The 25996-nt window shown below is 32.9% G+C and overlaps 2 protein-coding genes across 2 annotated transcripts; both read left to right on the forward strand.

Moving 5' to 3' along the window:
* The first annotated feature begins 3425 nt into the window (after positions 1-3425).
* LOC139519134 (uncharacterized) lies at positions 3426-5227 on the forward strand. Its single transcript, XM_071310949.1, has one exon. It carries the CDS (start codon positions 3435-3437, stop codon positions 4869-4871), a length of 1437 nt encoding a protein of 478 aa, XP_071167050.1. The 5' UTR covers positions 3426-3434; the 3' UTR covers positions 4872-5227.
* Positions 5228-11391: 6164 nt separating this feature from the next.
* Positions 11392-25481, forward strand: LOC139521281 (aquaporin-10-like). Its single transcript, XM_071314754.1, has 7 exons — positions 11392-11478; positions 15795-15921; positions 18801-18938; positions 20084-20202; positions 22054-22271; positions 23447-23607; positions 25332-25481. Exons 1-7 carry the CDS (start codon positions 11392-11394, stop codon positions 25379-25381), a joined length of 900 nt encoding a protein of 299 aa, XP_071170855.1. The 3' UTR covers positions 25382-25481.
* The last annotated feature ends 515 nt before the right edge of the window (positions 25482-25996 follow it).

Below are 25996 nucleotides of genomic sequence, written 5' to 3' on the forward strand. Positions count from 1 at the left end.
ATATCACGTACTTTCCACTTTGCCTGAACTACTGTTGCCATAGTTAAATATTTGCATTTTGTCATGTTTAAGCGGAAGACAAAGTTCAGATTAAGAAGTCACTATCTATCTCTGTCGTTGATTTCAGTTGAAGATCAGTATCTCAATAGCACTAAATACAACGAAAAAGTGTCCTGTTCAGTCAGTGGAACACCCTGTATGATTTGGAATCTACAAAAACGCCCCCTTTTACCTATCAATTCAGATGATCATGTAACAAATTACTGCAGGGATCCAGACGGGAAAGGACAGCCATGGTGTTATGTAGATCATCAAAGAACTGTTGAAATATGGGAATTTCGTCATGTTCCAAGGAGATGAAGAAGAATATTACAAGAACATCAATATCCTTAAAAGTCTGTCATGCGCAAAAAGACATGTTTACTACCTTAATCAGGTTTTGTTACCAGTTAGTGGAATTTAAATTTTAAAAAATAAAAATTTGTGGTTAAAATATTTTCAATAGTGTAAATTTAACCGTTAATATATACAGTCGAACCTCGTTGTGTCGAAGTCGAAGGGACCAGACGAAAGTATTCGACTCATCCGAGGTTCGACTCATCCGATTTTACATGTATTAGTTTGTGATTAGGTCAGTTTATGGGGAACCACAAGTGGTAGGTCATTGATATTTGGTATGCAGTTGTATAAGTATTGACATATCTCATTTCCATGGATAATTTGGCTCCGCCCTCTAAGTCATGGTCTATTGACTTTGAAAAAAGTTATCATGTATTAGTTTGTGATTAGGTGAGTTGAAGGGGAGCCATTAGTGCTAATTAGTATTCAGTTGTATAAGCATTGGCACATCTCATTTACATGGAAAATATTTGGCCTCGCCCCTCAGTCACAGTCTAATGAGTTTGAAACCTATCTTAGTTTACATGTATTAGTTTGTGATTAGATCAGTTTAAGATGAACTTCTAATGGTAAGTCGGTATGCAAATTTATTTGCATTTGCAAGTATCGTTTCCATGGTATAGCCCCACCCCCTCTTCATGGTTCATTGACATTGAAACTTTTACATAGTTTACAAGTTAATGTTTGTATTTAGGTTTGGGAACGAGTTATAATAAGTCAATGGTATTTGGTATGCATTATTATTAGCATTGGCACAGCTCATTTACATGAAGATTGTTTAGCCATGTAACTCAGTCATGGTTCATTGACTTTGAATATTTGTATAACTTGTGTAAGATGTTAAAGTATTGCTATTTTGATTTCAACATTTGCATAATCAAAATTACAAAAAGGCGAGACATATCTCCGTGATAACAGTTTATTTTCTTTCTCATTTGCAATCACAACACATCTTATTTACACTGCATACTGAACTGTATGACTGAAAGCAGTTCAATAACGTCAATGTCCAACAATCTGTCATCAATTTGTGATCAGTTTGGTCAATTGTAAGTCTGAATCTTATTCTCAACCGAGTTGTCTTGTTTACTGATGTTTTTTAGCTTCACATCCCTGCGTTAAGACGCAACCAGTAGAGCTGAGTTTTTAATGCACCTAATGGTATTATTGCCAATAGAGATTTGACGATAAGGATTAGAATTTAGTTTGACGAATATCTTGGTTTCAGACGATTTATAAAAAACCAGAACAAGCTCTAAAAAACGAATTTATATGCAAGGATATGTTTGTCACAATCAAATATGACAAAACCACAACAACAACAAAATAAACAAATCTAGGTGTCAATATCTCCAACTGACGACCGTGTTTTAAGGTCGCGTTGAACTCTTCTACTTTTCCTGAATTTAAATCAATTCTTCGAACACTCGTATTTAAGCCATGAGATATGCACAGACTTTAACACATTAACACTGTCTTGTTATTCCTTCTCCAAAGGACTGATATTTAAAAATAAATTATGTATGGTTGTCAAAGACTGCTTAAGCAAAGAGTATACGACCAACACTGACGTTGCAGTTTATTAAAAGATTCCAAGAAACAAAATTGAAGGTATGACCTGTATAACAAATGCATCCAAAATATAATGCAACGTTAATGCTAATATATATTCAGTTATAATAAGATTAGTCTTGCATGCATATTTCTTTGTCTTTGGACATCCCGTTTGCAATAGGATAAGAACTTTGTAATGTAGGAAAATTAAAAACGAATACAACTCCAAGTAATAATAAAGATTCATAAGTCTATGCATAAAAAGAAAAACTCATTTGTAACTGTTTGTACGTGTCTATTTACAACTAAAATAAAACAAAAAGTGCCTTCAATTAAATGTGCAAGTATTAACACTGTTTAACGACTATAAACCAAAAATGTAGCTAATTGATTGTTTCTAATAAAGAGGTTTTAATTTTTAAGTATATATTATTCATTAACTTATTTCATATTCAATGCAAAACAAATCAGTGACCTGTTATTTGTTACCTGTCAGCTGACTCGGGTTCACCTACTGATTTTTATTTCATAAAGAAAGCAACTTGTTATGCATTTGAAAATTATATGAAACACTAATCGTTTTTCTCATCAAAGACAATCTACATTTTGTAACATGGATTACTTGATGTGATGCCATCGATTTTCTTATGTTCTAAGGTTTAAGATAATCAAACGATCTTTATTTACTACTGCTACTGGTAATGTATCAATGGATTTTTAAAAGAAAATACAATTTATAACACACAAACCCCCTCCCAAATCCCAAAACCGCCAAAATCTACCGGGATAAGAAAATCCTAAGTATTTCGAATATTTCATACTTTTGCAAACAGTAAATTTATAAGAATGACCATATAATTGATATTCATGTCAACACCGAAGTGCTGACTACTGAGCTTGTGATACCCTCGCGGACGAAACATCCATCAGAAGAGGCATCGGGTGTAAATAGTTATCAAAAGTATCAGGCTTATAATTTGACACGCCAGACGTGCGTTTTGTCTACAAAAGACTCATCAGTGACGCTCAGGTCAAAATAGTTAGAATGCCAAACCAGTATTAAGTTGAAGAGCAATTCCCAAAAAGTGTGCCTAATACGACTAAGGTAATCTATGACTGCGATAAGAAAATCTTAAGTATTTCGAATAGGTACCAGGATTATAATATGATATATGTTTGGATTGAAGAAGACGTTACTAAATTTAAAAAAAAAGTTTGATTCATTTGTCCTTTTGAATCCTTTATCTTTTTACTATATCGGTTAATTTTTGTTTACTGTAAGCTGTCATAGCGCCTTTAAACAATTGAATGGACAAAAGCACTCGTAGTTGGTTACCCTGATTGCTTTTGTCATAAAACTAGACGTAAACTATTATATTTATAACTGAAGTGCAACTGTGAAAATACTTAGTGTGTTTCCGGAGAATTTTATCTGTGCATAAATCATGTAAATAACATGTTAGCTATATTCATCACTTCAAATGTGTTCGTCATTCTGGTCGATAAACCAGTTCAAAATGGACGCCACTGAACAGGATGTTATTAAGGAAATGTTACCACGTATTGTTGAGGATTTTGATCCACTTTATATTTTGCCGTGTTTATACAAGCTTTTGCCAACACAAGTTTGCTCAAAACTTAGAACATTCCGTTATAGACAAGAAAAAGTGTACTATTTTATAGAAAATGCTCTTAACTATCTGACTTTAGATGATGTGTACAAGGTTTTCTCGTATCAAGATGCGTACATATTTCTCATTGACGAAATTCAAAAAAAAATTCAAAGAAGCAAAAAAGACGAGGTTCACTATGCCATTAAAATTAAACTTTTCACAAAAGATAGACGAGAACTAGTGGAATTTAGACATCGACTTAAAATATATTCTCTGACAGGGAACCAAATATCATTTGACAAAGAAGTAAACGATGTTGTAAAAAAATGGACAGACAAATCGTACAGCGAAAAATTAGTGGGAAATGAACGAGTAAAGCTTGCAGATAGATATTTCTTTGTTAGGGATGCACAGTGCGAAAATATGAGATTGAAATATGAGATAAACCTTCTTTGTACAGATGTTCTCTCTGAAATTAAAAAAGTGACTCCATTCACATCAAATCCAGTTCTGGTATCAATGATGTACTTAGCACGAAAAGGTTCTGCCATGATAATGTCAGATCCAGCTCTTCGAGAAGAAGTATATAAGAAATATATAGAAACAGCAGAACATTATGTTGACCTTTTACCGGCTTGTCGTGAAACCGGACTTGTATTTTATATCAAGTATAACTTTTTGTGTTTAGAGTATGAGCAAACACGTGACAGCAGTTTAAAACCGGTTTTGTTTGCTACTGCAGAAAAAGCAATCGATCATTTTTGTAGGGAGTATCAAAAAGTTGCATCAGATTTCCATAATATATTTTTTATCAAACTTATTCATCTTCATTTAGGAATAGGTGTTTTGGGGAATAATATAGACGGTGTTTCAATATCTAGTAGAGACATTGAGAGTGCTGAAGAACTGTTATCCAAGCTTAATGATAGAGAACTTTCTGACCGTTGGAAATGGGGTCTCTATATTGCGAAATCAAAAATTTTCTTGATAAATAAAGACTTTCAAAATGCTCTCGAGTATGCTTACAAAGCATACAAACATGCTTTACAGGGGAGCTTTAAACGAGAAATTATGGTGACAGCGGAAACAATACACAATTTAAGTTACAGAAAATATTGGATAATTAATAATGTGGACGAAGTTAATGGTAATCCTGAAATTAAAATTGAATTCTTTGATTTAGTTTGTGAAAATATTTACATCATGGCTTATTTTGTCTTGGTAATGTTTATGATGTTTTTTTTTATTTTCTGCGATGATTCGTTTCTTGGTGAGCATGTATATAAGGATCTGTGGAGAAAATGATTTCATTTAATTTATCTGTGTACAATTCCAAAAATGAAAATATAATTGAACATGCGTTTGAAAGGTCTATTTGTGCTTGCAGTTTTCAGATAAAATAAAGTTCAATAAGCTGTCCGGATTGGATATAGTGTATGACCTTTTTGATTTAATCAACTCGTCAATATTTACAAGTTTCAAATATTTCGACCTCGAGAATCATTGGATAGTCATTAATTCAATGTAAGTGTTAAAATGTGCATCTGATATAAAACATATTAATACCGTTAATATTATTATATGTATGAACCTACAATAATTATGACTCATAAAAACCTATGTTATGACTTTATATAATAAACTCATCATAGATACCAGGATTAAATTTTGTATTTACGCAAGACGCGCGTTTCGTCTACAGAAGACTCATCAGTGACGCTCGAATCCATGTTATGAAATGTGTACTTTGAACTGTAGTTCTATTCGTTTGATGTGTTTGATTTTGCCATTTCATTAGAAACTTTCTATTTTTAAATTTCCTCGGAGTTCAGTATTTTTGTTATTTTACTTTTTGCTTTTTGTACAGAAGTAGAATCTTGTCCAATGATTTGACAACTTTTACTTTTTTTAAATATAAATCGCAACAATCATGGATTCGTTAATATATCGTACAGTTATCAAATCGTTCTTAACAACACCGCTCTCAACAGCACCGCTCTCAACAGCATATCCAATTGAATATATTACAGATTTAAAACAATAAAATTGAGAAAGGAATTGGGGAATGTGTCAAAACGACAACAACCCGACCATAGAGCAGACAACAGCCGAAGGCCACCAATGGGTCTTCAATGTAGCGAAAAACTCCCGCACCCGTAGGCATCCTTCAGCTGGCCCCATAAAAAATATGTATATATATCCTAGTACAGTGATAATGGACGTCATACAAAACTCCGAATTATACACAAGAATTTCAAATTAAACATCATACAAGACTAACGAAGGCAAGAGGCTCCTGACTTGGGACAGGCGCAAAATTGCGGCGGGGTTAAACATGTTTATGAGATCTCAACCCTCCCCTATACCTCTAGCCAATGTAGAAAAATAAACGCATGCCAATACGCACATTAAAATTCAGTTCAAGAGAAGTCCGACTCCGATGTCAGAAGATGTTTCAAAAGAAAATAGACAAAATGACAATAATACATAAATTATAACAGACTACGAGCATTTAACTGACATGCCAGCTCCAGACCTCAATTACACTGATTAAAAGATTATGTCTTCATCGTATGAATATCAGGCACAATCCCTACCGTCAGGTGTTTAGTATCATACTATCATAAAATATATGAAAAGAACATAACCCGTGTCATGCCAACAACTGTTGTTTTCAATAAATGTGTTTGGTTCCGATGCAAAGACCCTATCAATGAATCAATATTAAAGCCAAAATATGCAATCTTTAATGACTTGACAACAGTATCGTAACTATATCCCTTCTTAATAAGTCTGTTTAAAGGTCTTGTAAGCTTTTGAGGTGAATAAAAATCAAGGTAAAACATACAAAACACGAAATCGGAGTAATTACATGAACTGAACAGCGTCGACATAGTAAGAGTATTTTAGACCGCGAAAGTGTAACATAGTTGCATATATACCTATGTTGCACTTAATATTATATAGATGTTATAACCCCGCTATCAGACAATACCAAGATGCCAGATGACCATTTACCTAGCCTTGATAATATACAAACCAATTGTCCCTGATAACGATTTATTAAGAAACCAGAACCTTGATTGACTATAAAACTTATCATCTAGAACATTAGTTTCCCACCATGTGTACGAAGAACAGAACCTCTGATATAAACATTACCATTGACCAACACTATACGATCACCGGACATTCTTTTGACTCTATTTATTTGATAGACGGTTTATTACTAGAGAGAACTTTTCCGAACTCTCTTGGATTCAGACGTATGTGTCGATAGACATTTCGTGTTCGTTTATTATTCATATGTAACTCAAATAAAACCCAAGCCGTATTTGGCACAACTTTTTTGAACTTTTGATCCTCAGTGCCGTACAACTTTCTTGCGTATTAAATTTTAAACCTGGTGCCTTTTGTTAGCTATTATTCGTGTGATTCTTTGTCTAATATATTCTCCTATTTTTTTGTATTTTAGTCCTGTAATGTTATGTTGTCATTTTAATGTTGTATTTAACATTGCCATTACAACGGGAGGTTTGACATGTCACAAAGCCAGGTTCAACCCACCATTTTTCTTTTAAACATGTCCTGTACCAAGTCAGGAATATGTTATATTATAGTTTGTTTCTGTTGGTGTTACATTTTAATGTTGTGTCGTTTGTTCTCTCTTATATTTGAGTGTGAATTCATATTACGTGTCACTGTACTTTTGTATTTGGTTTTGATGTTATATTTGTTATTCTCATTGGATTTTTTCTAATGCTTAGTTAGTTTCTGTGTGTGTTACATTTTAATGTTGTGTCGTTGTTCTCCTCTTATATTTAATGCGTTTCCCTCAGTTTTAGTTTGTTATCCCGATTTTGTGGGTTTTTTTTCTCCATCGATTTACGAGTTTTGAACGGCGGTATACTACTGTTGTCTTTATTTGGGTTATAGTCATTCTTCCTCATAACTCTGTTGGAGCATTTTGATTTTCTGCGTAGGGAACACACCTTTGTTGATTAAGTCCGTATAGTGGGAACATGCTCAAGTGTAACGTACTAATTGAGATGAATAAACACCTACAATGGGACAGAGAGTATTAAATTAAATCACAAAAATACTGAACTCAGAGGAAAATCAAATCAGAAAGTCCATAATCACATAGCAAAATCTAATGACAAAACACATCAAAAACGAATGCATTGGACAAGAACTGTCATATTCCTAACTAGGTACAGGCACTTTCAAATGTAGAAAATGGTGTCAGTCATGAGAAATGGGAAGTTGAAATTGAACAATTGAAATCAGCATCTTTGTTTGAGTCAATCTGGGTCAGTATCGATGAAATTAAAGATGATGATATGACATAAGATATTAGAAATTAGACATTATTTTTTTTACCAATCAAAGACCCATGTCGGGCAAGATACATAAATATTTAATACAATAATTATTATAATATGACATGCAAGCACTCACTGTAATTCGTGAGGTTCGTGAGGGCCTTGGTATCATCAAAACACCGATTCTGAGAGGGGAATTAAAACAAATTGCAAGATGTTTTGTTTGTGAGAGGGTCCTGTCTGCATTGTGCATCAGATACGGATAAAATCAAGTCGCACAGTACGGGTGTACATATATTTTGGAGACGAGCATCACTGAAGAGACATGTATTGTCGAAAGGCGCATCTGGTGCAGGAAAATTGGTACCGTTAATGTTATTAAGCATCCATTGAAATACCAACTGTTAGTAAATATATCAAACAAACAAAATCCACAAATATTCTGCTGATTAAAAAATCCAGCAATTAGATCCTTTAATCTTCGGTTTATTTGTTGTTACAGTACATGGCTACAAAAACAAATTGTTTATGAACGTAATAATTTGAATTTGCGTATATCATTTCTGTGGACAGTTTAAGCTCTGTATAATGAGAACTTTTTTGGGTTAAATAAACACAATTTACAATGAAATAATTACCAAATTACAATTCTCTCAATTTGATCAAGGTACAACTTTATTTGATTTAGAAAATTAAATGTCAAGATTGTAAAGTTCGTAAAAAACATAACGTAAAATATATCTTATTTCATATCAAGTAAATAGTGTACTGTTAACGGAGATTATAATCTTCATCGGTGTAAGGTACTCTGCAAACAATTCACATTTACGACACAAAAATAAAAATATTTTAACTATGACATGTATTATACTGCGCTTGTTATTTGCATACTGAGTTATACAATAGACGTGAAAATCGATTATACAATTCTAATACAACTCATTCATGATTATAATTACTAAATTTTATGTTGATATATTTATTCGCACTTGCAACACCTATTTATTTGCACTTGAACACCAGAAATATAGTTTTATCAAATTGATTTTCAATGAGATAAGTATCCAAATAACGTGTATTTAAGCAAATGTAGATCACCTTCAACAATGAGCAAAACAAATATTGTATTGTCATTTTTCACATGCACCCACGTAAAAAAATAAGTGAAACAATCCAAACAAAAGATTCTAAAAGCCTGATTTATGATTAAACAAAAAACAAACGAAGAATGAAAATACCAGGCAGCAACTTATATATACACGACAGTCACGGAATACAGGCTCCTGACTTATGACTTGCAACACAGTACGAATTACTTCATCAATCTAGGCTGGTATTACATAGCAATGACCCCTCATGCAATTTTCCGCCGGGGAAGTTTTGGATCATTGCAATACTTTCCATACAAAAGGTTGAAAATAAGTTTACATACCGCCATCTGTCCTCGTGTCTATATTTTTTCAACAATATGGATTTCACTATTAATATGTTTCAATAGTGCCCGCCAATTTATTACATATACTTACGTATTTTTTTAGAAACTGATTGGTCTCTGGAATGATCTATTTTTCGACTTTGGTTACATTAAAGAAATTTTGCATTCACATTGCTTTCGTCTTGTCGACACACGTGTTACTTAAAAGATCTGGGGTCAGGTAGTGGGGTTGGTATCTTATATTTTGTCACAGGAGTGCTGTTTTGGTAATAAAAAAAACGTATTTCATTCATATATGTGATCAGCGTAACACAGGCCAATGGTTTATGGAGGAGAATGAAAGCGATCACCACATTAGAATATACTTTTTTAAGATCATTTGATATTGAAGGTACAATGATACGAAGATGGGTTTGTAAAACATAGCCGTATTTGACACAACTTTTTTCAACTTTTGATCTTTAGTGCTGTACAACTTTGTACTTTTTTTCACTTTCGATCTTTTATATCTGGGCGTCACTGGTGAGTCGTGTGTGGACAAGGCGCGTTTTTGGCGTATTGAATTTTAAACCTGATGTTTTTTGTTATCCGTTAATCATGTGTTTCTTTGTCTAATACGTTGCCTATTTATTTGAATTGTAGTCCTGTAATATTATGTTGTAATTTCAATGTTATATTCAACATTGCCATTAAAGTGCAAGGTTTGGCATGATGCCACAAAACCAGGTTTAACCCACCATTTTGTCCTTTAAAAATGTCCTGTCCCAAGTCAGGAATATGGCCATTGTAATATTATTGTTCGTTTCTGTGTGTGTTACATTTTAACGTTGCGTCGTTTGTTTTCTCTTATTTTTTAGTGTAATTTCACATTGCGATAAGACGTGCCACGGTACTTGTCTATCCCAAATTCATGTATTTGGTTTAGATGTTATATTTGTTATTCTCGTGGTATTTTGTAATTATTATAATTATTATTTTTATTTATTACTATTATTATTAGTAGTAGTAGTATCTTGCTTCGTCACGTATTAAACATTTATTACAAGGTTGAGAACGTAGAAATGCAACCGTTGATTTTAATAAACGTTACTAGAACACACCTGTGATATCGCGGGTCCGTGACTGAATTAAAGTATATAACTATGTCTAAGCCTTATTTTTGTATTGGGATTATCATCTGATAAAGTCATGCTGATTATAAGATGCACAGTTTTCTCTGCTTTCAAAATCTTTCTGTTTGAACCCGTCGACCTGGAACTTATTAATTATTGGTAATATTAATTATTTGGAAAACAAAAGGTCCTGGAAAGGAGTATTTTTTTAATCAACAGCATTGTCCTATATTTATTAATTTAGTTATAAATAAAGTTGAATTCTTTGATTCGCTGTTTTATGTCATGCCCGCTAACAAATTGAAAACTGTAACTATACGCCTTATTTTAAGTCCCGAAATTTAGTATTCGTATTGTCATCTTAGAAAGGCTTACTGCTTAAAATACTACAATAGGGAACAATTTGACAATGGTTGAATGTATTAGTGTCAACCCTGTGATTATGACCCGTGTATATAGCAAAATCCAAAATACACCGTTTGGTGGTGCGCCTGTCAGATGTGAAACGTACAGATAATGTAGTAGGTAACAGGTGAATATACTATTGGTATCGGTATCGGATTCGACCCGAAACTTGTTCATTATTGACAATATTAATTATGTGGAAAACAAAAGGGTCTGGAGTGGTGTAATTTTTAATCAACACCAATGTCCTATATTTGATATATATAAAATTGAATTCTTTAATTTGTCGTTTTTACCCCATGACGGCTGACAAATTGGACCTCGTTATTTTAGTATTATAGATATCTACTCAACAGTGGTTTAATGTATTCAGCCAAACAATATACAGTTGAAAACCTTTGGTCTTGAATAGCCCGAATATAAATGTTTAATACCTCTAGTGTTTACATAACCTTGTTCTTACAAGTAAAATTAACTATTTTCGTTCGAACAACGATGTTCGTTCTGCATTAATATTAAATAGTCGTATTATCAATAGAAGTGACAAAATGAAGGATTTCAGCGGCAAAATAAGGATAAGAAACAATATTGCTCGTGAAACCCTAGCGGAATTTTTAGGGACTTTCACATTGATAGTAAGTATTATATAAATTATGAAAATAGCACTTAGTAAACTGTATGCGTCCGAAACGCTTTCCGGTGTTTACCTCCATCAGGGACGCTCAAAACCAAATATTTTTATTCAGCAAGACAATATAAAATAGTTGAAAAGCCTGAATATAAATGTTTAATTCCTCTAGTGTATACGTAACCTAGTTCGTACAAGTAAAATGAACTTTGTAAGTTCGAACAGTGATGTGCAATGATGGGGTTGTAACATTTTGTAAAATGTATGCGTCCGAAACGCTTTCCTGTAATTACCTCCATCAGGGACGCTCGAACCCAAATATTTGAAAGGCAAAAAGTAGCAAAATAAGTGAATACCAAAATGTACAAAAGGGACCATGGCAGGATAGTATATCAAGATAATAATATCATCTAAATGAATGCCGTACTCATTAATAGAATATTATTATCATACATCCAAGAGCTAAATCTGCCATCTCTCTATTTTATTTCTCTGTATCTAGAAGAGAGGCGAACGAAATCCAAGGAAACTAATATTAGAAACTACAAGACGCGGTTTATATGATGTATCCCGCTATCTTTTTTATTATTACTGTGTGTGTTTCTCGTGCAGGTGAGTCCTTGTGTGCAAATCGGTTGCAAGAGGTTTTTATAGTGTTGTTTCAACTTATTTAACAATCTATATATATATTTACTTAATTTGAACTTTAATGAGAAGGTGTATATTAAATACGGTATGTACTATCAGGTACAAACAATTTTTTGTTGGCTTTTGTGTCAAATTTACTTCAACTACAACACCTGTGTATGTCTGTCATGTATGCTTATACAGTTTTGACTGCAATCTAATAAAAATATCGAACTCTTATTTCGTTATACTCCATATGAGAGTATAACGAAATCAGAGTTCTACATCTTATTCAGATTGTTTTTACCGCATCCAAACTACTATTATACTAACCTGTTATGTCTGTTTGAGTAGCTCCCCTTATGCTGTCAATATCACGAAACTATAAACAAACGAGAGGTTTGTCTAGCTATAAATTAGGTTTAAACCACCACATTCGTCTACAAATACCTGTACCAAGCAGGTATTTGACAGTTGTTTTATACTCATTCCGTTGGTTGATAACTTTTGATTTTATAGATGTTTAAGGACTTATCATAATTGATCTTTGGAATACAAAGTAATAATTGGTTGCATAGGAAAATGTTATGTACATATTGCGTTCATATTGTGGACACATGTTTCACTTAAGACGTCTGTTGTCAGATACTTCATTTTGGAACTTATCTTTTAATAAAGGGGTGCCGTTTGAATTATACAAAATACCTCCATTCATATATGTGATCAGCGTCAACATTTTTTATTCGTCAAGACAGTCACGTTACATACACCAATGGTTTACTGTGGAAAAGATTTCACTCCACCATACTATGTTTCTTATATGTATAAATAAGTCATCTGATATTGAGTTATAATATGATACGAAGTGCGGTTGTAAGCTTAAATAATTAAAAGAAAGTTACTATCCTTTAATGAATAGTTACTTTCCAAATGACGTCACCGACAATAAAGGTATGATCTCTTCGTACTACTAGTGTCATGGTGTAAACTGTGAATTCATTTCAACTTTTTGATACTGTTACAGTGAGTTGACTGTTATATTTATATATTAATGATTAATATAACTATACAAACTGATAAACTAATTTTGTCACAACATCATTAAAGTGGAGTTAAAGTCTTATAGGATTGTAAGTATATTTTATTTTATCACCTTGCACTTTCAAATTTTGACTGAACAATTTGTTCAATATTCTGACCAGTTGAATAATTTGGTTTAATAAAACAAATTGCAATTTGGTCAAAATTTTGAATGAGTTGCAATTGGTGGAGAGCAACACTAACAGTCAACTCACTGTAAATTTTTGTAAAATTTTATGGGTTTATTATTGAAAATACAAAAATAAGTAAGCAATGAACGTGGTTGTTAAATTTGATAAATTCTTTTTTGTGCGTCTTTGTTAAAATTATTTCTTTTGTTTCTTTTTGTTTTTAATCTGATTGAGATTGTGACACGGTGATGACTGCTGTAACCCTATTTTGACAATTTAACATATCATGTCTGTTTTTTTCACGCATCGTTTTATATATAATGGAATTTGGTGGCATACATATGAGAGGTTTAGCGCTTTAAAGCAAGGTGCAATCCACCATTGTCTACATAAGAAAATGCCTGTACCAAGTTAAGAATATGACAGTTGTTATCCATTCGTTTGATGTGTTTGAGCTTTTGATTTTACAATTTGATAAGGACTTATATCTAGAAATTGATTAGGAGGGTCGGTTGAAAACAAAACTTTATGACAAATGAGGTGATTTCAACTGTGAGACCAGAAATTCAAATGGTGAAGTTGAAATCATCACTTCGTTATTTTTTCGGACGCCATCACGAGTTTATTGACCATTATGGAATATCGGTTATACAGATAATATTGGATATGTTTCTATGTCATAAATACAATCTCAATCTCTTTTCACGAATGCGACCTACAGGATGCGACTATTTACTGGCTTTGATATTTTTACGGAATATGACAGTTGTTGTGTTCTTTATCATTTGATATTTCCATTTGACTAGGGACTTTCCGTTTGGAATTTTCCTCGGAGTTCAGTATTTTTTTGTGATTTTACTTTATTGTCAATCCTTGTTCAATAAGTAAAATAGAACTTAATGTCATTTTGAGATAAGAGATGAAGCTTCACATGTTCTTGTTTTATGGACTTCAAATGTAACACTGATTTATGTAATGTATATATCAAATGTAGAAAATGGTGGGTTGAACCTGCTTTTATAGCGCTAAACCCCTCACTTGTATGAAAGTCGCATCAAATTCCACGATATTTACAACGATGCGTGAAAAAACAGACATAGGAAAAATTGGGTACAGCAGTCATCACCGTGTCACAATCTCAATTAGAACCCCAAAAAAAACCAAATATTTAACATAGAAGCCAAAAAAGCATCTATCAAATTTAACAGCTACATTAATTGCTTACTTATACATGTATTTTAAATCAACCCATAAAGGATTGAAATATTTGAAGTCCTGTGACTGAATGGCAAGGTTCACGTCAACTCTAGTGTACAGTCGCGTCTTTGATTTAGTTTGGACTGTATATTTCATATTTATAAAATCTACCGCTAGTTCCCCATGTTGTAAAATAACAACACGTCACCAGTTATGGATAGTCCTGATTCATGTTAGGGGGGCGTATTGGAATGAGGAATAATGACTATATGACACCGTTCTGACAATGATTTTTTTACATTTTTGTTAGTTTAAAAATATTATTATTATTTTTGTTATTATTATTACTATTATTTTTGTTATTATTATCAGTATTATATAGTTATACTTTTTTCACATTCGAAAAAAGAGGTTATATTTTGGTTCGTGATCTAAGCAGATGAAACCATTTTCTTAAAATATCCTGTACCAAGTCAGGTATATTGCAGTTGGTATCTAATAGTTCGTTTCTATTCATTTATTTCAGGAAAGAGCTCATTTTAAAAAATACTTTCAATCTGTACTTACATTGATAGTACAACTGTCAATTAATAGTTCTAACAATTCTTATTGCTTAGTTTTAAACAATGTGATTGAACTACTGATCTAGTGGCCATGCTACACTTACATGTATCTGAAATATCTCCAGTTTACTTTCTTCTGTTAAAATTTCTTTGAAGATCCTTTTATCTTTTTCAAATGTCATGTTTGTTCAATATTCAATTTCTCCAAAACAATTTTTATTCCACATGCAAAAATTCGGTTTCAATATTCAAATTTTAATTTGAATTTTCAATATTCGTCAACAAAAGCATGTAACATATTGAAGGCCGTAAAGTAACCAATAGCTGTTAACTTCTACGGAATTTGGTCTCTGATGAAGATTTGTCTCATTGGCAATCATACTATACATCATTATTTTAAAACCTACAATTGTGCATCGATTCTCCTTCAACAGCAGCATTAAGCGCCGAATAGATTTGTGATTTGATGGAAATATGTAGAATTGGGAACCACTATCTTATGTATGTGATAAAGACTCTTACGTATCAAAATTTCAGTAGGATTTTACAATTTCTAGATTTTGACCCTATGACTGAAACAATTAGAGGACAAATTGGCCTTACTGCTTCATTGGAGATTGTCGTGTTGTATATAGTTCAAGACAACAACAAAAACAAAGCATTTTTTTCTGCCTTATGCACTGAATGATCTCTTAATTAATTAATCTGTATTTATTGATTTTTAGGTTTTTGGGGATGGTTCGGTCGCCCAAGCAGTTCTAAGTCGAGATGGCGTTGGTAACCATTCCTCTATACATTGGTCATGGGGACTAGCAGTGACAATGGGAGTTTACATATCTGGTGGTATCTCGGGTAAAAACTATTATAAATAGAATACATTGTGACAGATTTTGTTTCTTTGGCTGTGTGCACTTTAATCTGTCCATTTGGCACACGTACATTGATAAAAAAAACCAGTCATATCAATACTGAAATATCTGTAAATAAAGGCAACAGTAGTATACAGCTGTTCGAAAGTCATAAATCGATTGAGAGAAAACAAATCCATGTTACAAACTTAAACTGAGGTAAACACATAACTATAAGAGGAAAACAACAAAACAACAGAAACACTGAATTGCAACAAAAAACCAAAACGACAATGCAACACACCCACAAACGAACTATAACTAACAACTGCCATTTTTCTGACTTTTTACAGGACATTTTAAGAAAAAATTGTGGGTTGAACCTAGTTTTGCGGCTAGCTAAACCTCGCGCTTAAATGGCAATGTTAAATATAACACTAAAATGACAACATTTCATGGCAGGACTACAAATAAATTAAAGAACATTTAGGACAGAGAAATACACAATAAACATTACAACAGGACATTTCAACATGCTAATAGTTATCAAAGGTATCAGGCTTATAATTTGATACACCAAATGTGCGTTTCGTCTAGTCAGCACTTCGGTGTAGACATGAATATCAATTATATGGTCATTTTTATAAATTTCCTGTTACAAAACTTTGAATTTTAAAAAAAACTAAGGATTGTCTTAGTTTAAATGTTTAATGTTATATTTGTAATTCTCATCGGATTTTGTCAAATGTGTTGACTTCTTTTCTATTATATTTATCTGTTATTGTAAAGAAAATTAATCACCGCCTTCATTTATCAGATCTGACTTCGTTCAACGTAATCAGTACGATATTTTACGTTTGAAGTTAGATTCATAACAAACCGGACATAGTTTTATAATATAGTTAATTGCTACCTCAGTTTTATATCAATAAGAATTAAAATGTGCTTTGTTATTAAATGCAATATCAGTATTTAGTTCAAATATATAATCTTAAATGAATCCTAATTCTATCTTATTCATTCTTATGTGACGTCATTTTTCATTTTTTGATGATCTGTTTTACTAATTCAAATGACGTCATTTTTTCGTCATTTTTCAGTTTCAAATAGGACGTCACTTGGCGTAGAGGTTTAAACGTATTCGGATGTGTCTACTTTTGTGTTTCAAATGTCTGGTTATGTAAATGTATTTCAGTTGTTTCCTGTAATTAGTTAATACTTCAGCTTTATCATGTACATCTTTTGAATATTCATTTTATTAAATTTACTGTTTGCAAAAGTATAAATTACTCTTAATTATAGGGATTTTCTGGTAACTTAACAGAAAACCCTTGCCGTTTTTGGCACAACCTTTTTGATCTTTTGGTCCTCGATGCTGTTCATTTTTGTACTCGTTTTGGCTTTCAAACTTTTGTATCTGTGCGTCACACATAGGTCTTGTGTGGACAAAATACACTTCTGGCGTATTAAAATTTTGAACTTGTTGCCTTTTGTTGGCTGTTGTTCGTGTGATTCTTTGTCAATTGTGTTCTCCAATTTATTTATATTGTAGTCCTGTGTTGTCATTTTGATGTTATATTTCACATGGCCATAAAAGTGCGAGGTTTGGCATGCCACACCATTTTTTCCTTTAAAAATGCCCTGTACCAAGTCAGGAATATGGTCATTGTTATATTATAGTTCGTTTCTGTGTGTATTACATTATAACGTTGTGTCGTTTGTTTTCTCTTATTTTTGAGTGTAAATTCACATTGCGATAAGACGTGTCACGGTACTTGTCTATCCCAAATTCATGTATTTGGTTTTGATGTTATATTTGTTATTCTCGTGGGATTTTGTCTATGTGTGTTAATTTTAGTGTTATGTCGTTGTTCTCCTCTTATATTTAATGCGTTTCCCTCGGTTTTAGTTTGTTATCCCTATTTTGTTTTTTGTCCATGGATTTATGAGTTTTGAACAGCGGTATACTACTGTTGCCTTTATTTATCCCAGGAATAGATTACCTACGCCGTATATGGCACAACTTTTTGGAATTTTTGGTCCTCAATGCTCTCCCACTTTGTACATGTTTGGATTTATAACTATTTTGATCTGAGCGTCACTGATGAGTCTTATGAAGGCGAAACGCGCGTCTGGTGTTTGAAATTATAATCTTGCAACCTTTGATAACTATCTACATAAGACTCACCAGTGAGGCTCAGATCAGAAAAGTAAAGAAAGCCAAACAAGTAAAAAGTCGAAGACCATTGATTATCCAAAATTCTAAAATGTTGTGCCTATTGCGACTAAGGTTATCTGTGCCTGGGATAAAAAAAAATCCTTAGTATTTAGAATAATTCTTACTTTTGCAAACAGTAAATTTATAAAAATGACCATGATTGATGTGTATGTCAACACCGAAGAGGCGACTAACCACAGAATAAAAACGAAAACGTACGACAAAAGAGGACAGCACAAAAGAACCATGAATTGTCACCGACTGGAAAAAGCTACAAAATGACATCTAAGGTAAAAGTGACGTCACAGTTAAATTTCTATAAGTTTGATATAGTTCAAAATCAGGTTTTTAATTATGATATTGAAATATTTAATAACTAATAATACAACCAATGCGCTGTTAAGAATATGAAACGACTCGTTTGCACCTTCATATGATATCCAACAATGTATGAACTACAGTTATATGCACACCAGACATAAAGATTTGTTTATGCATGCATCACCCTTCGCGGTATTCTATATTCGTCGGTAGCAGCAAGAACTATTAACTTACAAACATGTGATAGCAATCAATAGCAAAACTTCTGCGTCAGTAAACGACAAAGTAAAAATATGTTTGTAAGGAAAGACATCGAATTAGAAAAAAAATCTGTTTATTTACAGGTGGTCATCTGAACCCAGCTGTGACTGTTGCCATGGCCTGCATCAAGAAAGTCCCATGGAAGAAAGTACCATTGTATATGTTAGGCCAATATTTGGGATCTTTTGTTGCATCAGCTGTAATTTATTTTGTATATTATGGTAGGTTTCAAATAAATATATTGAATGTAGATTTTGTATTATCAGTACGTGAATAAACTCACCACAGATACCAGGATAAAATGTAGTGTTTGCGCCAGACGCGCGTGTTATCTTCAAAAGACTCATCAGTGACTCTCGACTCAATAAAAGTTGAAAATGCCAAATAAGTACGAAGTTGTAGAGCATTGAGGACCACAAAATAACGATTATCTCATACTCCTGGAGAGAGAAAGAGGGAGATGGTACTGAGGAAGATTTTGGGAATAAGTTTTCTGACCAGACAAGATAAAAAAAAACTGACTAAAACAAGATGAAAATGGGAAATAATTGTGTTCAAAATTAAAAAAAAAAATTGCAAGACTCGCTAAATGTGCAAATAAATACTCCATCATCCGGCACCTTCTTCTATTAGATTATCAAATGGTCGCTCCCTAACGTATGAAATTTTATGTCAGTATTTTGTGTCGAAACCAAACTAGTATTAAGTCAAATCCCACTTAAACATGTGTTCATTGTCCTTGCAAGTAATAGTATTTTGAGATCAAAAGAAAGACAATAAATAACAGAACTTTACATCGATTTCATAGGAAACAAAAAGTCCTTCACTTGCCAATTCCATGTTTACGTATACATAAAATTGAGAATGGAAATGGGGAATGTGTCAAAGATACAAGATACCGACCAAAGAGCAGACAACAGCAGATAGCCACCAACGGGTCTTCAATGCAGCAAGAAACTCCCGCACCTAGAGGCATGCTTCAGCTGGCTCCTTCACAAAAACGAATACTAGTTCTGTGATAATAGACGTCATACTAAATTCCGAAATATACACAAAAAACTAAAACTAAAAACCATACAAGACTGACAAAAGCCAGAGGCTTCTGACTTGGGACAGGCGCAAAAATTTAGAAAATTAATTTAAAGTCTGCGTTGAAGAGCCATTGGTGGCTTTCGTCTATTATCTGCTTCTTCTTAATCGGATTTTTGTCTCTTTTACATTTTCTTAATTTCCATTCTCAATTCTAATGCTTTCAACTAGTTGATCACCAGACCTTATTATAAGTACTTTGTACTTTCAAGATTTATTTTAATGTACAGTCTTTGTAACTCATTATATTTTGGTGTAAAAACTGTACCTATTTCAGATGCTTTAAACGAATATGACGGAGGGACCAGAATGGTATCTGGACCAAACGCAACAGCTGGTATCTGGTCAACTTATCCACAACAGTTTGCTTCCGTAGCTACTTGTTTTGGAGACCAGGTAAATACAGTAACTGTAAATTCAGATATTATTGCGTGCATGTATTAATTGTTGGTTTTTTTCAAAAATGGACAATAATGCAAGTTTAATTTTTGCGATTTCAGAAAAATATACAGATCTATCAATTTCATGTCTTTGTTATAATAAACAGTTGCGCCATGAGCGCATGATACACCCGTCGTCTTGTGTGTAAGTTTTATGCAATAATCATAAATAGTTTCTGTGATACAGCACGACATGTGAAAACCAACCTTTTTTTAACAAAAAAAACTCAATAAATCTAAAATAAAACTTTGAATCATTCCCAAAAAGTATACAGATTTTTAGATTAATATAACTAAAAAGTGTGTAAAGTTTCGATAAGACGTGTCACGGTACTTGTCTATCCCAAATTCATGTATTTGGTTTTGATGTTATATTTGTAGTGTTGTGTCGTTGTTCTCCTCTTATGTTTGGTGCGTTTCCCTCAGTTTAAGTTTGTTACCCCGATTTTGTTTTTTTGTCCATGGATTTATGAGTTTGAATAGCGGTATACTACTGTTGCCTTTATTTGAGCAATAATCATAAATTGTTTTTGAGATACGGCGAGACATGTGAACCCTCCCCCCTCCCCCCTTTTTAAAAAGAAAAAAAAACTCAATATCTCTAAAATGTAATTTTGAATCAAAATCAAAAAAAATACAGGTCTTTAGATTAATATAACTAAGAAGTGTGTAAAGTTTTAAGTAATAATCATAAATCGTTTTTGAGATACGGCGCCACATGTGAAAAAAACGCAACCCTGTTTTAGTTAAAAAGTCACGTAACTCAAAAAGTTTTAATCTTATTTTCCCCAAAAAGTATACAGATCGTTTTGACCATCATAAGAAGCAACTATATTCAGTTTCATGAAATTTGGATAAGTAGTTCTCAAGTTACGGTTCGACATGTTTACGAAGGACAGACATACGGACGGACAGACGGACGCCGAACATTTGTATACCATAATACGTCCCGTCAAAATTTTGACGGGCGTAAAAAAAATGCAAGTTTTATTATTGCGATACTCACCTATTCGCATTATAAAAAACTTCGCTGTAAATTTCTGAATTTACTGTAAAATTGAAAATGGAAATGGGGAATGTGTCAAAGCGACAACAACCCGACCATAGAGCAGACAACAGCCGCAGGCCACCAATGTGTCTGTCACCTGCACCCGGAGGCCTCACTTAAATTAATTGAAAGATTATGTCTTGATCATATGAATATCAGGTACAAGTATTTGTATTAGGTCAAAATGATAGTTTTACCTAATAAAAAAGGAATATATAATTATGAACAGTGGTATACATAAAAAATAAAATAAAATGTTTTCGACAAAAATATGAAAAGACCTTTTTGAACTTTATTTCAAAATTTCAGATACGCTCACGCTTAACTTTAAAAATATGTATACTACTTTTACATCATATATCTCTTGTAAAAACAAAAAATACGATCAACACATTAATTTATCTTTAGGATATTAAATATGATTATTCATATATATTGACAACAAAATCGAAATACTCTTTAAAAGAGAAAGATTGGAGCACTTTGTGTAGAAAAAAGAAACATTGACAAAAGCAAGAAAACTTTTAACACATAAAAAATAATAGTATCTATTGTGTCTAGCTATAAACCCAGGTTCATTCCACTCTTTTCTACATTAGAAAATACCTGTACCAAGTCAGGAATATGACAGCTGTAATCCACTCGTTTGATGTGTTTCAGCTTTTGATTTTGCCATTCATTTGATTAATATGTTACTTTTTATGAAGTTTACTACGTCAAACTTACACTAATAAATTGTACAGCTTTCTTTGCATCTAGCTCCTTGCAACAGGCATGCTACTAATCTGTATACTGGCAATAACAGATGAAAGAAATATGGAAACACCTAAAGGACTGATGCCAATTGCCATTGGTTTAATAGTAACTGTCATTGGAATGACCTACCATCTTAACTGTGGATATGCCATAAATCCTGCACGTGACTTAGCTCCACGAATATTCACGTCTGTTGCTGGATGGGGAGTTGGAGTATTCAGGTATCGTAATTAGCAACGAACTTTTTTTTATGCCCCACCTACGACAGTAGCGGGGCATTATGTTTTCTGGTCTGTGCGTCCGTTCGTTCGTCCGTCCGTCTGTTCATTCGTCCATCCGTCCGTTTGTCCGTCTGTCCCGCTTTAGGTTAAAGTTTTTGGTCAAGGTAGTTTTTGATGAAGTTTAAGTCCAATTAACTTGAAATTTAGTACACATGTTCCCTATGATATGATCTTTCTAATTCTAATGCCAAATAAAAGTATTGACCCCAATTTCACGGTCCACTGAACATGTAAAATGATAGTGCGAGTGGGGCATCCGTGTACTATTGACACATTCTTGTTTTAATATCTTTTGGTTCTTAAAATGTGAATATTAAATTTTCGACTGTTAGAAGGCAACCCTATTTTACGAAAACAACAGAGGCCATCCAGTTTTTAAGCTCTGAATCGTCCTGGTGATAGACAAGTTGGGAATAAATTAAGAATACCAAAGATTACCTAGTTTTTTTTTTTTTGTGTTCGATCTTTCCCAATTGATAAGCGGAATAACAGTAAAAATAAAAGTAAGGAGATGTGGTAAGATTGCAAGAGTCAGTAGAACTACACGAGTCATAAAGAGGCGATGAACTGTCTTAGATAAATTCACTTCCGATAATGGAAATAGATGGACTATTTTATAGACGTGAACTAAACAACATCAGTGGAATCAGTATCTCAAAAAATCTTGATATTTCAAATAAGAGTATAAAAACATTGTTCATGATCATAATCTGCCTGATATGTCCATCTTTGACAAAATACTTTTGATTGATTTACTCAGTTCACGAAGAAGAAAAAACAATAAGCAAACAATGATAAAAGCATATAAAAATATAAAAATAAGGAGTTATATGATAGTCAATGAGACAAGTATCCATCAGAGTCCACTCACCATTCAACCTTGAGCAATGAGCAAACCCCATATCATATAATGTATCTATAGGAGGTCCCTACGTCATCAAATGTGAAACAAATGAAACGAGATAATTTATGATATATTGGATAGTTCTGTGAAAGTATGACGCAATGCCAATCTCAGAACTTGTTTTACAGCCATCGCAAAAATAAACGTTTGTAAAATATTTATCACTGATAAAATACTTTTAAGTTCATTTAATTATTTTCATATTTTGCAGTTACAATGATTATAAATATTTTTGGATTCCTATTTTGGGTCCACACGTAGGAGCCATACTTGGGGCTTTTTTGTACCAGATTTTGATAGGATTTCACTGGCCGGAAGTTGTTGAAATAAGTAGCGATATACAGATTCAAGAAATGAATGATAAATTCTCAGGTAAGATTAATCTCTCTCACCAGACTCGTGTTGTATCTTTAAAACACTTAACTGATCTATAGCGGGTTTTTTATTATAAGATTTTTATATTGCAGTGATAACAAAAACAAAATATATGAAAAGTGCAGTAGAAAAATCACTCTGGTGACGAAAAACCTAATAACTTAAAGTAAGGAAACGAAGTATGAATATCTATGAGACAAATATCCAACAAAGGCATTTTGCTATGTGTTTCTCCATTCTACATTGGCTAGAGGTATAAGGAAGGGTTTATATCTCAAAACAAATGTTTAGACCCGCCGCATTTTTGCGCCTGTCCCTATTCAGGAGCACCTGGTCTTTGTTAGTCTTAAAATAGATATAGGAAGATGTGGTGTGAGTGCCAATGAGACAACTCTCCATACAAATAACAATTTAAAAAGTAAACCATTATAGGTTAAAGTACGGCCTTCAACACGGAGCTTTGGCTCACACCGAACAACAAGCTATAAAGGGCCCCAAAATTACTAGTGTAAAACCATTCAAACGGGAAAACCAACGGTCTAATCTATATAAACAAAACGAGAAACGAGAAACACGTATATATTACATAAACAAACGACAACTACTGTACATCAGATTCCTGACTTTGGACAGGTGCAAACATTTGCAGCGGGATTAAACGTTTTAATGGATCCAAACCTTCTCCCTTTTTCTGAAACAATAGCATAACATCACAACAAAGAAAAACATACGATAAAATATCAATTGGTTGTTGTTTTAATTTTAGTTCATTTATATGTTGGGGTTTAATGTGACATCCATTTTAACTGAAGAAGTACATAATTTCATTAAGGGGCCAGCTGAGGAACCAGACATAGCAATCCACACTCATTTAGGCAAATAAAAACATCTAAAGACAGTTATAAATATTCATTTTATCCACGAACAGTTATAAATTGGAATCATCTGCCACAGCCAATAGTATCATGCAGTACAGAAGAGGGATTCAAGAATATGATCGCAGAATCTGCTCTCATCCCCATATTCTATCCCTAACTATTCTGTTATCAAATGTTTATAGTTTTATCAAAATTTATTTTTCAAATGTACATACGTTATTTTGATTTTTTGATTTTGTTATTTTTGATTTCTTCTTGCTACAGTGTAAATTATAGATTTTAATAGTCGACGCCCGGCGAATAATCTTCAATAATTGAAGGATCGCTAGAAACTTTAAGAAGGAGAGAACCTCCGGGTGCAGGATTTTCTCACTGCTTTGAAAACCTGTTGTTGGCATTTGGCTGTTGTCTGCTCTATAGTCGGGTTGTCTCTTTGACATATTCCCCATTCCATTCTCGATTTTAACCTCATCTTAACCTTGTTGTCTACAAGAACAGAAGTTATTTTTCATCGTTGTGCAGATGATGTTTAATGTTATTCCATATTGGTATTATTTTAGTAGGTTTCTCTATATGAATTGGATTTTGAATAAAAAAGCATATTCACCTGAGAAAGTGTTATTCACCGCGCTAAACGTCACGCGCTTTTACATGCAACGTTATGGTTAGATTTTTCATGTTAAATTTATTTTGGTATATGTTATTCCTTAAATACATGTTCTTCTCTCGGAATAGGGAATAAAACAATTACTGACTTTTGTTTCGGTAAATATGGGGTTTAATTGATTTCGGCCGTCGTTATATTATCTTACTCTTACAAAGAAAATAGTATTTCTATTACAGAAAAAGAGAAAGAAGTATACACCAACAGAGGCATTTCACAAGATTCATAAAGTACAATAATGTTCAGCATATAATAACTATTACAATGTATTACATAATGTATAATACCATCAGACGATGCAGAACCACAAAATAAATCATGTCAATAAATTTATATACTCTTAAGTGGTTGAAAGTTTATTTTCATATGTATATGTGTGTGCGAATTATCACTATTTATCACAAAATTAATAAATAGTTACACTTGTTGTTAAAATTATTGTTTTGTATTGTTTTGAGATTGTCATTATTTACTGTTTCTGGTGGCGTTTTTGTTTTTTTTAGGGTTCTTTTGTGGATTTGTTATGAATCTCCATGTATTGTGCTTTTTCAGACGATTTCTTTTGAAGTATGGTGCATTTACAACCGTAACGTATTGCATCTTCGAATGGCATTCAAAATTTGTCTTCACTAAATGAAAAGTAAGCAATTTGACCAGGCATCAATTTTGCTGTCAGGAACACGGAAAGAAACCATATCATCCTTAAGATCTGAGGGTGTTGTGAATGTGTTCTAGATCTAGAAATCCACAAGATCTGAGGGTATTCCGCCGATCTTCTAATAATCAAAGATATTCTTCAGGTGCTCTAAACATATTGCTGTAAATTATTGTAATATTGTAGTCC

This window comes from Mytilus edulis, chromosome 4 (genome assembly GCF_963676685.1).
Source record: "Mytilus edulis chromosome 4, xbMytEdul2.2, whole genome shotgun sequence".
Classification (NCBI taxonomy): Eukaryota; Metazoa; Mollusca; class Bivalvia; order Mytilida; family Mytilidae; genus Mytilus; species Mytilus edulis.